Source organism: Poecilia mexicana, unplaced genomic scaffold (assembly GCF_051168715.1).
Source record: "Poecilia mexicana isolate PSO_F unplaced genomic scaffold, ASM5116871v1 scaffold_21, whole genome shotgun sequence".
In the NCBI taxonomy this organism is placed as follows: domain Eukaryota; kingdom Metazoa; phylum Chordata; class Actinopteri; order Cyprinodontiformes; family Poeciliidae; genus Poecilia; species Poecilia mexicana.
In genome coordinates, this window is record NW_028263390.1 from 18726133 (window position 1) to 18739479 (window position 13347).

Consider the following 13347-nt stretch of genomic DNA (forward strand, 5'->3'; position numbering starts at 1 on the left):
TTTTAAAACTCAGAAATTTTGTTCTTTTTTTCTAGAATATTTCTGACGTGTATCAAAGAAAATTCTTAGACTTTTCTAGCAAAGTTTTGACTTCAAACTTGTTTATTTCCCAGAAAATGTGAGTTTTCTGGTAAAGAAAAGCGGGGGAATGTTTTCCGTTTTTGCTCTACCTACAGCAGCCCTCCCACGCCGTCGTAGAAAGCAGCTTGTGACACCATGTGAAAGTTGATAATTACAAAACAGAACCAGCTTTGTGGAATAGCCCCCAAATCCAAAGCAAGCCAAAGCTTTGCTTGAGCTGTGGAAGAGCCCACAGACCTATTTAGTCAAACCTGTTGAAGTGGCACTGAAACATATCTGAGCAGCACTAATCAGGACTGGCATTAGTAAATGTTAACATGGGAGGGAGACTTGAACAAAAAGCAGGATAAAACAGAAAACAGGCAGTGGGTTGATGTAATGGCCCACTTTGGGTGTTCTCCATCAGCATGCTCCCTGCAGACAGCAGGAGCGTCACAAATAAAAGCAGGGAGGATGGACCACATGTATGGAGGGGACATTCAGGGAGGAAGCAGAGCCATATCACGATGATCTAAATTTGCTATTTACCCCGCTGAGTGTTGACTGCCATCGATGGGTTTTTAAAATGACAGGAAGGAGACAAACGGCACACGAAGACATAAGCAAAAAGAGAGGACACCGAGTTACAATACAAAGAGATATGAATACATCAGCTACGAGTGGAAAAACAAAGACATGCTGCTTAGGACGACGGGGGAAACCAGAGGTCTGGGTTGCATCTAACAGAACAGGAACGGAGTCATGGTGAAAGGTTCGAAACGGCTACAGAGACAACAGTAGTTACAGTGAATTGTTAAATCTCAGTGGAAATGATGATGAGGAGACAAACAGTTTGATGAGACGGGGGGTTTGTGGTGAAAGTTAGAGAGGCGAGAGCTTTGAGTGCTAAACCAAGTCTTCCTCATCTTCGCTCCGGTTCCATCAGAATATTAGCCTACGGTGGGATTTTTCTGGGGGCTGCGGTGAAAAACTTATCCCTACTTTCATTACACTCAAAAGACGTCACACCGAAAACTTCACTGACTCCAAGACAAGCAGCAAACTGAATCAAAATTCATCATTTTGATTTGTCAAAAGTCCAGGCACTGATCCACACATTTCAGACACCGATACTGGAAAGGTCCAGCTTTACTCAGCTGCAAAGGAAAGTTTAAAAATACGAACCAGGAGAAAATCTTCAGACTTACTTGAACCTTCTTCCGTCACCATGCCAAGTCCTTCTGCCTTGTTTTGCCTCTCAAATGCATTCAGATCCAGGACACTGAGAGAACAAAGGAGGATAGAAATAGTTAGCTCCACTTCAGGAGATAGACACATGCTGCTAATATTTAATTAGCATGCTGCTAGCTTCTTAGTTTTTAGCATCCTGAACATTTCTTCTTGAAGATTTCATCAATCAGGGTTGTTACACATTTCTCATGGTTTTTATTATTCCCTTTTTTTATCATTTCCTTTTCAAGGCATTAATTAAAAACCTCTCTGAACTATTTTGTTAGCCAACCAAACATTTAGGTAGCAACCAAGTATTTAGTTCAAAGTTAACATATAGTTAGCAAGCTAAATATCTAGGTAGCGAGCAAAACACCTAGCTTCATAAATACAGTAAGTAAGCTAACTATTTAGCTCCAAACTAAATATCTAATCCTGAGCTAGCTAATTTAAACCAGCCCCAAGCAAGCCAAACACTAAGCTAGCTAAACATTTATCTCTGAACTAGCTAAACATTAAGCTAACTATGCGCTAGCGAATCATTTCTTGTCAGAATTTCTTAAATTTCTTCCTTGCTATGCTAGCTTATGGAGCAAAGCAACTTGAATTTGGCAGCCAGTCAGAAAATTAGCAACAGAAATAACATTTAAAGTAATTATTTTAACTTATATTTTATTTTAAAATAATTGAGTAGCAGAAAAAAATTCTGATGAAAAAACTTTTAAAAACACAGTTTGCTACCATAAAAGCAACAGAGTTGGAAAGAAAACAACATTTCTGTCCGTCTCAAAGCTTTTTGCCCCAACAGTCCCTACCTGCACGACTGCATCAGTCCTGACAGACTCTTGAAAAAGCCTGCGTCTCTTTTGTCCGTCAAGTAACCGAGCATTTTCTGCGATAAAGGAAGATTATGAGATCATAAAGCTCTGCCATCATGCAGCTCATGGCAGGTTGTTGGACGGGAGCAGAGGTCACCTGTTGAACTTGCACGTTGCCTCCATTTAGGATGGAGATGCCCAGTTTGAGGGTGCAGGTCACCATGGGGCCCAGACGACCTGATGGAGGAGATAAAGGTCAGCCGGTTTTTATCCTGTTCCTCTAAAAGCATCTCATGAAAACTCAATCCAAGAAAATACAAGGTTTCTACAGAGCATGAAAAAGTCTGGAGTCTGATTTTAGTATTCAACATAAAAAAAATAATGAGGCTGAGAAATAAAAGCTTTGTTTTCCAAAACACATCCTAGCATAAAGTCCTGGATTATTTCTCCAGACGTTCAGATGGTTTTTCCCAGGTGGATCATTGGTACCTTTGCTGGCGCTGATCATCTGCAGCACCATCTCTGCAGCCCCACGCGCGTGCAGCCTCGCCTGCTGGTACAGGATCTTCTGCTTCTCCATCTCCTTTTCCTGAGGGGGAAAAGCGAAAACATGCCTCACAAAAGACATAAAAACAGTTTCAGAGCTGCTTCCCCAAGCAGCAATATCCCAGTACCTCAAAAGTCTTTTCCCGCCCTTCTTCTTCCTCTTCCTCCTCATCCTCTGCACAGCTCTGACAAAATACAGGGTCATGATTTAAAAACTTTAATTAATAGAGTCTGTTGCAGCTATTCAAAAGGAAAATACCTTTGCCATCATGTCTGCATATGCAATATATAAAGGATCAACTTCCAGGTGGCTGGAAAAAAGAAAAATCACAATATTATGAAAACGTATTAAACCAAAGTCAGCAGAATATTTTAGAAACGCCACAAAAGGAGCAGATGACTTAGAGCACAGGGGTGGCTTCTGGATTCTAGACTAAACACTAAATGTGATTAAATATCATGTTATCAATCAAATCAATGCAGTTTTTATCTGTTTATTGTAAAATTATATCAATCAGTCCCTCCAGGTTCTTGGGAATTATCGTTGAAATTCAAGCAAAATCAACAAACTGAACTAAAAACTGAGTTTTTACAGATTTTTCTCAAAACCTTTACTTGTACTGAACAGCTGCCTCAGCTTCAATAAAATAAAAATCATTTCAAAATAATTTTATTCTATTTTGAAAATAAAATTCAAAATAAAATTTGAATTTTATTTTCAATTTTTATTTTGAAAATAAAATTTCAAAATTTTATTTTGAAATCTCAAAATAAAATTTAGGTAATCTCCTAATAAGTAGATAGAGTCCACCTGGGCAAACATATAAAATGATTTGAAAGTTGATTTTGTGAAGAAAAGTTGGCAAACATTTCTCTCTCTAGACATATAAAACTAGAAAATAATTTAAAAAAAAACTTAAAGTTGTGACCGTGGTTAAGATTCAAAGTATTTCCTTCCCAATAAATCATTAACATTTGTAGTTTTACCATCTGAGAAAAAGCTCTAAAAACAGACGCATGTATTTGTACTAATCGACATTCATGTGGCGGTTCTGAGTTTTCAGCCTCTTCTCACCTTCTCTCTGTCAGAGCGTTGTGGCTGAAGTGGAGGATGAGCTGGTGGAGCGGATCCGGCTTGATCTCAGCCACCTCCTCCTCCTCTTCCTCCACGATCTTCATTGGTGTTTTCTACAGAAGTCAACAAGCTGCATCACTCATCCCGCAGGAGATTCTCTCACTCGTTCTCCTTCTTCCTCTCATGAATATAATCAACGTTATTTATTTAAAGGCGACCTATTATGCTTCTCTGAATAGGTTAGGACAAGTCTATGGCCTAAACAAATCATGTTTTTGCATCAGATTTTAGTTTGTTTTGAGCTCCTTTCAGAATGTTTTTGGGTCTCTGTCACTTTAAATCCAAACAAACTGCTGCTGGCCACGCCCCCAACTCAATGTTTACACTCGCACGTGAAAATGGCTGCGAACACATGTGCAATCATACATCTTCGAAAAGCAAAATTGGAGCCTCCTGCACAACCAACACAAATTCACCAAGTGGTTTCTGGATGGTGAGTCAACAATAAAACACCTGTCTTTTTCAGCAGCCATTGTACGGCGGTATAACCAGACATCCTGCTGGGGTTGCTAGGGAACGGGAGCAGAGCTTGGTTGATGTGGCGTTGTTTGAAACAGCTAATTTTTCAGAAACCAAAAAAAATCGACTTATTGGGTGTTTTTTTTAATTTTTTTTTTAGATTTTTTAATGTTTTTAGATTCAAAACTGAAGTACAAACAATGTGAATTAGCATAACAGGTCCCCTTTAAAGCACATGAAAGAGTCGGTTACGTCTCACCAGCATGCAGATTTTGTTTGCAAGGTGATTCGTGGAGAGAATGAGGAAATTTGAGCTCATTCTAAAAGCATGCATGATGCAACAAACAGATGCAAGCACACTGCAAAAACACAAAATCTTACAAAGTGTTTTTGGTTTATAGTGCAAATATCTTAAAACATAAAACAAAACTAACTTAAAAGTAACTTATTAGTAAGATAAAGAGGCTTGTTGTCAGTAAATAATTCCTTAATATTAATTAAAAAGTTCCAGTTACTTAAATTAACTTACAAGGGAAAACGTCTCATTATAGGTTAAATAATTTGTCAATGGAACTAGAACTTTTTCATCAATATTAAGGAATTATTTACTGACAACAAGCCTCTATATCTTACTAATAAGTTACTTTTAAGTTAGTTTTGTCTTATTTCAAGTGTACTAAGAAATTTGCACTATAAACCAGACCAAAGATACTTGGTAAGATTTTGTATTTGTTGCTAACATGAAGAATGATCCTCGTCCAAAACGGTAATCTTCATAAACTCAAACTAACATGACGGACTGAAAACTAGACCTAAACTTGGACTCAGTAGGAAAACGTTTCACAGTTTGACAGAGATAAAATGTGACTCTCCATGCCCACAGAACCGCACTGCACCGCCACACACGTCTTACAGAGTAAAGCGCAAAGACAACTGATGGGTTGGATCTGGGTCCGAACAGCCTCCTGCTGCGGGGTGAGAACCCTCCTTACCGCCGCCGCCGTCAGAACGCCACCGCCTGCTTTTCTGGCCCTGCGCCTCCTGAGCTCATCATGCAGCCTCTGACTCCTGACGGATCTCTGTCTGAAGGGCTTAGCATGCCTGCTGCGCGGGCCGCCGGGCGCTTTGGGCGGCGTCCCCGCCCCGACTCGCTCCCAAGGCTCAACGAGCGCCAATCTAAGGAAGCATTCTGCAAACAGGACCGGCAGAGGGGTGCCAACGCAGGGCAGGGGCGGGGTGGGCCCCGTACTTACTGCCAGGTCCTGAACTAGCTTTTCCTCAAAGGAGTACTCCTCTGCCTCTATCCAAAGTCTCTCATAGGCCGGGATGAAGAAGTTGATAGCACGATGCCTGGGGAGGGGTTAGGGGGGATGGAGGGATGAAGAGGAGGTGGAGGGAGGAAGAGTGGCATTAGGATGGGTTCTGGTGAGGGTTCCCTCCTTTTTGTGAGAAGAAAGGAAAGAGATGTCAGGGTGGAGGAGAGGGTTACAGGAGGTGTATTTCAGGCAGGGTTGTGATGTAGGATCCACTGGCTCTTCTGACTGGTCAAGTTTAGGCATTTAACACATTTTCTTAAAAAGGATGAACAAATGTAGGAAGATTATTGAATCTTTCAATCAAAACAGGAGGAAAAATGACTTAAGATTTACTGAATTCTTCAACAAAGAGCTGGAAAACATTTCACATGCTGCAAAAGCACAAAATTATACCAAGAATTTTTATTCTAGTTTCTAGATCAAATGTGTTAGTGTAATAGATACAATATAAAACTGACTTAAAAGTAAATTTCAGCCTGTTTTAAGTTGATAATTCCTTAATATTGGTTTTATAACAAGGTGTCAAACTGATTTTGGTTCTGGGCCAAATCCAGACCATGAACGCTCTTAAGGGGCCGGTTGTGCAAGAATGTATTGATTAGACCTGATCACAAACTGTTATCAACAAATCCTTAAAATTAAATATTACTGAACATCTTTTCAGTCCCTCCAGGATTTTGAGATTCTTTTTGTGATTTTTTGGAATAAAACTCAAAGTGTTTGTGGTTCTAATTTGGAAATATTAACACTTATTCATTATGGTAAGTGTGACTTTTTATTCCTTGCTGTAAAGATCGCAGACTATAATCTGATTTTGACAATTTTTGAGAAAAATCTGTTATAAACTCCCAGTTTTAGCTCAATTTGTTGATTTTGCATGAATGTCCATAATTATTCCCAAGAACCTGGAGGGACTGATTGGTATAATTTGGCAGTAAACAGATAAAAACTGCAACATGATATTTAAGCACACTTAAGTGTTTAGTCCAGTGTTTCTCAACCCTGGTCCTCACCGCCCCCCTGCTCTGCATGTTTTAGATGTGCCTCTATTCCAGAACAGCTGATTCAAATGATTGCATGACCATCAAGTACTGCAGAAGCCTGTTAATCACCCAGAGATACAATTCAGGTGTGTGGCTGAAGGGAAATACCGAAAACATGCAGGACAGGGGGGCCCTGAGGACCAGGGTTGAGAAACACTGGTTTAGTCTACACTCTAGAGCAGGGGTCCCCAAACTTTTTCCTGTGAGGGCCACATAGCTGTTCCTTTCTCTGGTCAGGGCAGGGGCCGGTCTCAGTTTTTGGAGAAAGAAATCTTAGAAAATTCTTGTCAACGGGGGGGGGGGGGGCTGTTCTGTCTTTGAAACTGTCGAGCGGGGGGGTGGGGGTGTGTGTGACTGGGACTGACTAGTATATATTCCATTGAGGGAAAGTTAGTTTCACATCTGCTCAAGCCCCCTGGTGGTTGAAGAAAAATCCACATATAAACCGGAAAATACAATATATGAAAAAAACACTGAATGCTCTCTGGTATGAGGAGGCGGGCCGGATCTGGCATTGTTCAGGGGGCCAGACCAAATGACGTGGTGGGCCGGATCCGGCCCGCGGGCCGTAGTTTGGGGACCCCTGCTCTAGAGGGACACATAAAAAGTTATGGTGGGCCAGATTTGGTCTATAAGCCTCGAGTTTGACATATGTGACTTATAACCTGCCAGTAGAACTTGTACTTTCTCATCAATATTATTAAATTACTGACCTAAAATAAGCAGCTATAAGTTATTTCTGTTGTAAGTCAAGTGTACTAGAAACCAGGCCAAAAATACTTTGTAAAATTTTGTGTTTTTGCAGTGCAAATAGCCCAAAACATTCTTAATTACTGCTTTGCATCAATTTCTCCAGGCGAGCCGACCAATCAGAATCAGCGGTTGGTTGCTAGGCAGCCACTGTTCCACAGCCTGGCGGATGAGAAGGGGGGGTCTGAAGGCGGGAAGCTGTTGCAACGTCACTTTACCGTCAGCAGGGAGAACAGGCGGTCAAAGCTGGAGGCTTTGAACGCCCTTTCCAGCCAAACCTCCCGATAGCCATTCAGGAAGTAATTATTATTTTTGTATCTGAGAGGAGGGAGGGCGAGGTAGTGTTAAAAAAACAACACAGAGGAGAGAAGGTCAGCGGGAACGGGATGAAGGCCACCGGTTAAGTAACAGACCCATTATGTAGGACGATGAGGAAAAGCTGTATTTTATATTATTTTAAAGCCAGTATTTAAATTGACAGTTAAAAAGATAAACGCTCACCTGGGTAAGTTGTAGAGTGGAGCCATGCGGAAACAAGCAACGACGGCTCGCTTACGCTGCTTGGACAGCAGCTTCTGGACGATGCACTTCTTGTTCCTCAGAGGCTGTTCCACCTGGGAGGGAAAAATGTTTAAAAATCTGTTTAAAATCAGATAAAACAATCAGACATTAAAAATCTGTGATTTTGTTGACTTAGTTTGCTTAACTGTTTAACACAGATATAGAATAATAAAAAAATAAATAATTCTTATCTTTTAAAAGAAAATTTAATTCAAACAATTTTTAAATTTTGTCATAAATTATATTTTTATGGGACTTTATGTGAAAGCTTAAGTTGAATGTAAATTAAACGTTTAAAAAAGTGTAAGGAAAAAGATCTGAAAAGTGTGGCGTGCATTTATATTTACCCCCTTTTTTCAAAACTCCCCTAAAAAATATAGAGTACAATAAACTACTTGCAGTTGTCATTTTATTAAGAGACGCCACTTATGTGTAATTTCATATTCATAGCTGTGGCAGCATCATGCTGTGGGAATGTTTCACCAGGAACAAATCCATGCAACAGTTTTTTTTTTTTATTTCATTGGAATGAATTAAAATTTGTTTAAAAAAGTTAAATGCTATTAAGGCAGTGATGTGTGTATTTATGTCAAAAGCAAATAATTTAAAAAAATGCCAGGGTTAAAATCTTAAGTGTTAAACAAAAATTACAATTACTGCTGTTTTTACTGTGTTTTTCGTTCTTGTATATCTAATCTTGATTTGTATTTGAAATAATTTTTACCTGCTCCAAATTAAAGACAGCTGCAGAGATGCTCTGGATTCTGTCCACCGTGTGCTCCGAATCCGACGGCTCCTCCGATTTCACCACTACGTCTTTATAAAGGTTCAGCTGCCAGTGAACTGCTGGATCATCAGACTAGAATTACAAAAATAATCAACAATCAAGCAAATTGTGTTCAAGGGATTTCTGCTCTGCTCTGCTTGAAATGCTGAGGATGATTTCACCTTTTCCTGCAGGTGGAGGTTCTGACGCAAATGCTCTTTCACCTCATCGTCCGTGTCTTTCTGCGAAAACATGGTTTGTTCAAAACACCGTTAATAAATGTCGGAATAATTTATTTATTATTTTAGAAACTGAACCTTAAATATCTTTGATTAGAGAATGCCGAACTTCTGGAATTTGTCTTTATTTTGGACTCAACTCTTAGCTAAAATACAATCATCACACATGAAAAGACTTGGAGGTTACGCTCAAAAATTGTACTCAAGTAAAAGTAAAAAGTAGCCATCTTAGAAATTACTTGAGCAAGAATGAAAAAGTATTTGGCAAAAGAACTGAGTAACTGATCAAATGATCAATGATTTAATATTTAAAAATTACATCATCATATGGATGAAAATATAAAGTAAAGTGAACATTTTGGGACCAAAAAATGACAAAAAGTAAAATCAGGCAAAACAAAATGTTTCTAAATCAGTTTCTTTCAATAAAAAAAACCTTATGAAACTAACAAAAACTGCAGGTTTTTGGTGAATTTTTGGTTAAAACATTTTTGTTGTCATTCAGTGGGTAGAAAATCCAGACATTTTACTCCAGTAAGAGTAGAAATACTTTATAATAAAATTACTGAAGTAAAAGTAAAAATTAAACTTCTAAGAAATTACCCAAGAGTAAAAAGTATTTAGTGAAAAGTCTACTGAAGTACTGAGTAATTGATTAAAGTTAATATTTAAAAATAACAGACAAAAATATAAAGCTAAGGAAAAATTTTGGTATTTTAAAGACCAAAATGACCAAAAATATTTTTTATAAGTAACAAAAAAATAAAATCAGGAAAAAATTATTTTTTTCTTTCAATACAAAATTTAAGAAACTAAAAAACTGCAGGTGTGTGTTTGGTTTGTTCTTCATTCATTGAGTAGAAAATCCACAAATTTTACTCCAGTAAGAGTAGAGACACTTCAGAACACAAATACTCAAGTGAAAGTAAAAAGTACAGCATAGTAAAAATACTCCTAAAAGTATTTTGTTTTTCAAAAACGTAAATGTAACTGAGTAAGTGTAGCTAGTCCCTAAAAAACTCTGGACAGGCCAAATTTGACCTCTTCATGAATAAAAGTAACTGCTTGCCAAAATCTGCAGCTGTGAGAACCGGGTTTGCATTTAAAGGTCTAAAAGTCAAAGCGTCGGGTCGGTTTCTTACCAGGCTGTAGCGAATCTTTGCCAAAGAGATGAGCTCCTGGTCTCCCGGTGTGCACATGTTCAAGCCGATGGGCAGCAGCTTCTTGAGCGCAGCTACGATCAGAGACGTCTGGATGGAGTAATATTCACCGCGGCGCCGTTTATGTTTCCGCTCCTGGTCTCCACCAGACTGCAGACGGAAACCAGAGTGAGAACACCACCAGTGAAACAACACACTTCTTTTTTTTACTATGTAAAGAACGTTCTCCTGATGAAAATCACCTTGGACATCTTGGACTTGCCCTCCCCGGTCAGGAAGCCCAGATTGTTGATCTCGTTCTGAATCACAAAGTTTTGCTCCTCACGCTTGAAGTTCTGCATCAGGAGAGAAAAGCAGACGTCTGACGCTGGAGCACGAGGGGTTAAGGTGACGCCCGAGCAGAGGGACCTACGTTGGATTTGCACCAGAGGATGAAAATCTCAGCCACCATCCTGAAGAGCTCAGTGGAGTCTGCATCCGGCTCCTTCAGCCACCTGGACCTGGACGGGACAGAGAGATACTTTAACTATACCATCCTACGTAAACAACAGGCCTGTCACGGTGACTAATGTTAGAATTACTGACATAAATTGTAGTATTGTTGTTTTGAGACAGTTTTATTATAAATATATTTATAATCAGAGTTGGGTAGTAACGCCAGTTACTTGAGTAACATTTTAGGAGTATTTTTACTAAAAAGTACTTCAGTAATTTTATTATGAAGTATTTCTACTTCAACATGTTTTAACCAAAAATTCACCAGACAGAAATTTCTTTAAAGTTTTATTTTGAAAGAAACTGATTTGGAAAAATTTTGTTTTGCCTGATTTTGTTATTCTTTTGTTACTTTTTGTTATTTTTGTCCTTTAAATGCAAAAATTTCACTTAACTTTATATTTTGGTCCATCTGATGATGTAGTTTTGCAAATATTAAATTGAGTAATTTCTAATATGACTACTTTTTTAGTTTTTCTAAGTATTTCTACTCTTATTTGAGTAAAATTTCTGGATTTTCTTCCTACTGAATGAGAAACAAACATGTTTTAACCAAAGATTCACAAGACACAGACATACACCTGCAGTTTTTATTAAAGTTTCACAAGTTTTATATATTTAGATTTTAATTTTTATTACTTTTTGTCATTTTTGTCCCAAAATACCAAAATTTCCACTTATCTTATTCCGTCTGATGTAGTTTTTAAATATTAAAAGTATTAAATTGAGTAATAACTTTTTACTTTTACTTGAGTAAAAATATGTTGAAGTACAGCTACTCTTACTTGGATACTTTATAATGTTAGTGACATTTCATCCTCTCAAAAACAAATATTTCATTTCCATGAGAACCGGAAGATATTTTATATATTCAAGTAAAACAACCAAAAACAATAACTAAAACAGAAATTAAAAACACACACACAACTGAAATGATAAATAAAATGAATTATGATGTTTCCAAACAAAACTGAGCTTCAAAAAGCATTAAAAGGTGAAGTCTGCAGCTGCACCTGTTGTTGTCCACGTAGCGGATGAGCATGGGGTAGAAAGCGTAGAGGTCCCTGCAGAGCACTGCAAACTCGTCCAGGATGAGCAGCTCTGCTTCCTGGTTGTCTCCTTTCCCATCGGCCTTCAGCAGCTCCTCCTCAGACACAACCTGCAGTCAGACAGAAATCTGATTATTCCTGATCGCACTTTAACGCATCACAAATCAAAACCAAATTTTAATTGTGTAGCGGGTTTCAGCAGCAACGCATTTGAAAGTGCTTTACATCACAACAAACACAAAAACAAAACATGACATTAAGTCAAATGCCGTCGCTAAATTCGTAATTGATTACGTTTCAAATACGACTCTAAACAGGGGGCGTTTAAAGGAAGTCAGTGTTTCAGCTGTTTTACAGTTTTCTGGAAGTTTGTTCCAGATTTGTGGAGCATAAAAGCTGAGTACTGCTTCTCCTGCAGAAGTAGATCTTTAATGTATCATGGTGTTAACCTGTTCAGTGATTTATAAACTAACAACAGTATTTTAAAGTCTGTTCTCTGAGCTACAGGGAGCCAGTGAAGGACTCTGGTGTTATGGGCTCCATCTTCCTGGTTTTAGTCAGAACACCAGCAGCAGCATCTGGATCAGCTGAAGCTGGAGGACTGATTTGTTGGATAGATCTGTGAAGACGCTGCTGCAGTGATCAATGCGACTAAAGATAAACGCATGGATGAGTTTCTCTAGATCTCGCTGAGACATCAGTCTTCTGATCACAAGACCATTTGGTTTCAAGACACTAAAGTTACTGAACTTAAACGAGCCTCGTTTGAGAAAAATTTATTTTATTGATCAATCTAGTTTGAAGATTTGATATTTGGAAAATCAGATTTTGTTTTTCCCACCAATGAACGCAGTGTTTGGGTTTCCAAAGTTGAGAGTGATGTCATCACGCCAATAGCCGCCATTTTGTTTGAGAGGCGTGTTTCACCGCTTCTACTTATTGGACTTTGAATTAAGGCACCAAACATGAATATATTCATAAAATTACAAGAATAAAACTGTAATATCAGAATAGAGCTTTATTTTTTGAGAACGGAAAAGTAATAAAAAACTGAAATGAGGAATTTTGAGCATCTTGTGAAGTTATACAGAAAATACTTCATATTGAAAAACAACTGTGCCTACTTCAAAGAAAGTATTCAAATTCAAAAATACCTTATTAATCCCAAAGGGAAATTAAAAAATATTTTAACAAATATAGTTTGTTATTTAGAAAAGAAAGCAAGAGCAAATAAATTAATTAAAATAAAAAATTTAATCTGAAATGAAAAAATCTGATTTTATTTTTAAGGGATACTGATCATACTTCACACAACTTCAACTTTACAGAAGCGATTACTAAACTTAACAGAAAAATATATATTGTAAGGATGTTACTGGTTTACCAAGGAAGTAAAAAACAGTTTGCAGTGCATTCATGGTTCTTACCTTCACCGTCTTCTTCTTCAGTTTCTCCATTGTGGGCAGAAAGTGGGTTCTCAACAAATCAGCTCCAGCTTTGCAGATGATTGGCTGCGAGTAAACTGGAGACCAGAATGATGAGTTATAACTGGGAGACACAGAAGTATAACTGGAAGCAGGAAGAATCTGTAGAAGAGGCTTTTCCCCAAAATAAGTTTCTTGTTTTAGGAGAGGAAACAAAAATGGCTGTTCAGATTTTTCTGCTTTTGTTTAATCAATCAGGCTTAAAACGTCTTGTAAATGTACCCACCTAAGCATAT

General features: G+C 38.1%; 1 protein-coding gene across 1 annotated transcript in view; it reads right to left on the reverse strand.

Annotated features, from left to right (window-relative positions):
* ryr3 (ryanodine receptor 3) overlaps window positions 1-13347 on the reverse strand; it is a 126952-nt gene that overhangs the window by 16888 nt on the left and 96717 nt on the right. Inside the window, exons 72-88 of the mRNA XM_088002273.1 lie at window positions 13055-13149; window positions 11592-11737; window positions 10496-10583; window positions 10326-10418; window positions 10066-10233; window positions 8867-8926; window positions 8643-8777; window positions 7859-7971; window positions 5502-5598; window positions 3730-3842; window positions 2914-2965; window positions 2783-2839; window positions 2598-2697; window positions 2266-2345; window positions 2106-2182; window positions 1269-1342; window positions 610-624 (exon numbers count right to left, since the gene is read on the reverse strand). Of these exons, the coding sequence (XP_087858399.1) occupies window positions 610-624; window positions 1269-1342; window positions 2106-2182; window positions 2266-2345; window positions 2598-2697; window positions 2783-2839; window positions 2914-2965; window positions 3730-3842; window positions 5502-5598; window positions 7859-7971; window positions 8643-8777; window positions 8867-8926; window positions 10066-10233; window positions 10326-10418; window positions 10496-10583; window positions 11592-11737; window positions 13055-13149 (1563 nt within the window). The remainder of the gene's footprint in view (window positions 1-609; window positions 625-1268; window positions 1343-2105; window positions 2183-2265; window positions 2346-2597; window positions 2698-2782; window positions 2840-2913; window positions 2966-3729; window positions 3843-5501; window positions 5599-7858; window positions 7972-8642; window positions 8778-8866; window positions 8927-10065; window positions 10234-10325; window positions 10419-10495; window positions 10584-11591; window positions 11738-13054; window positions 13150-13347) is intronic.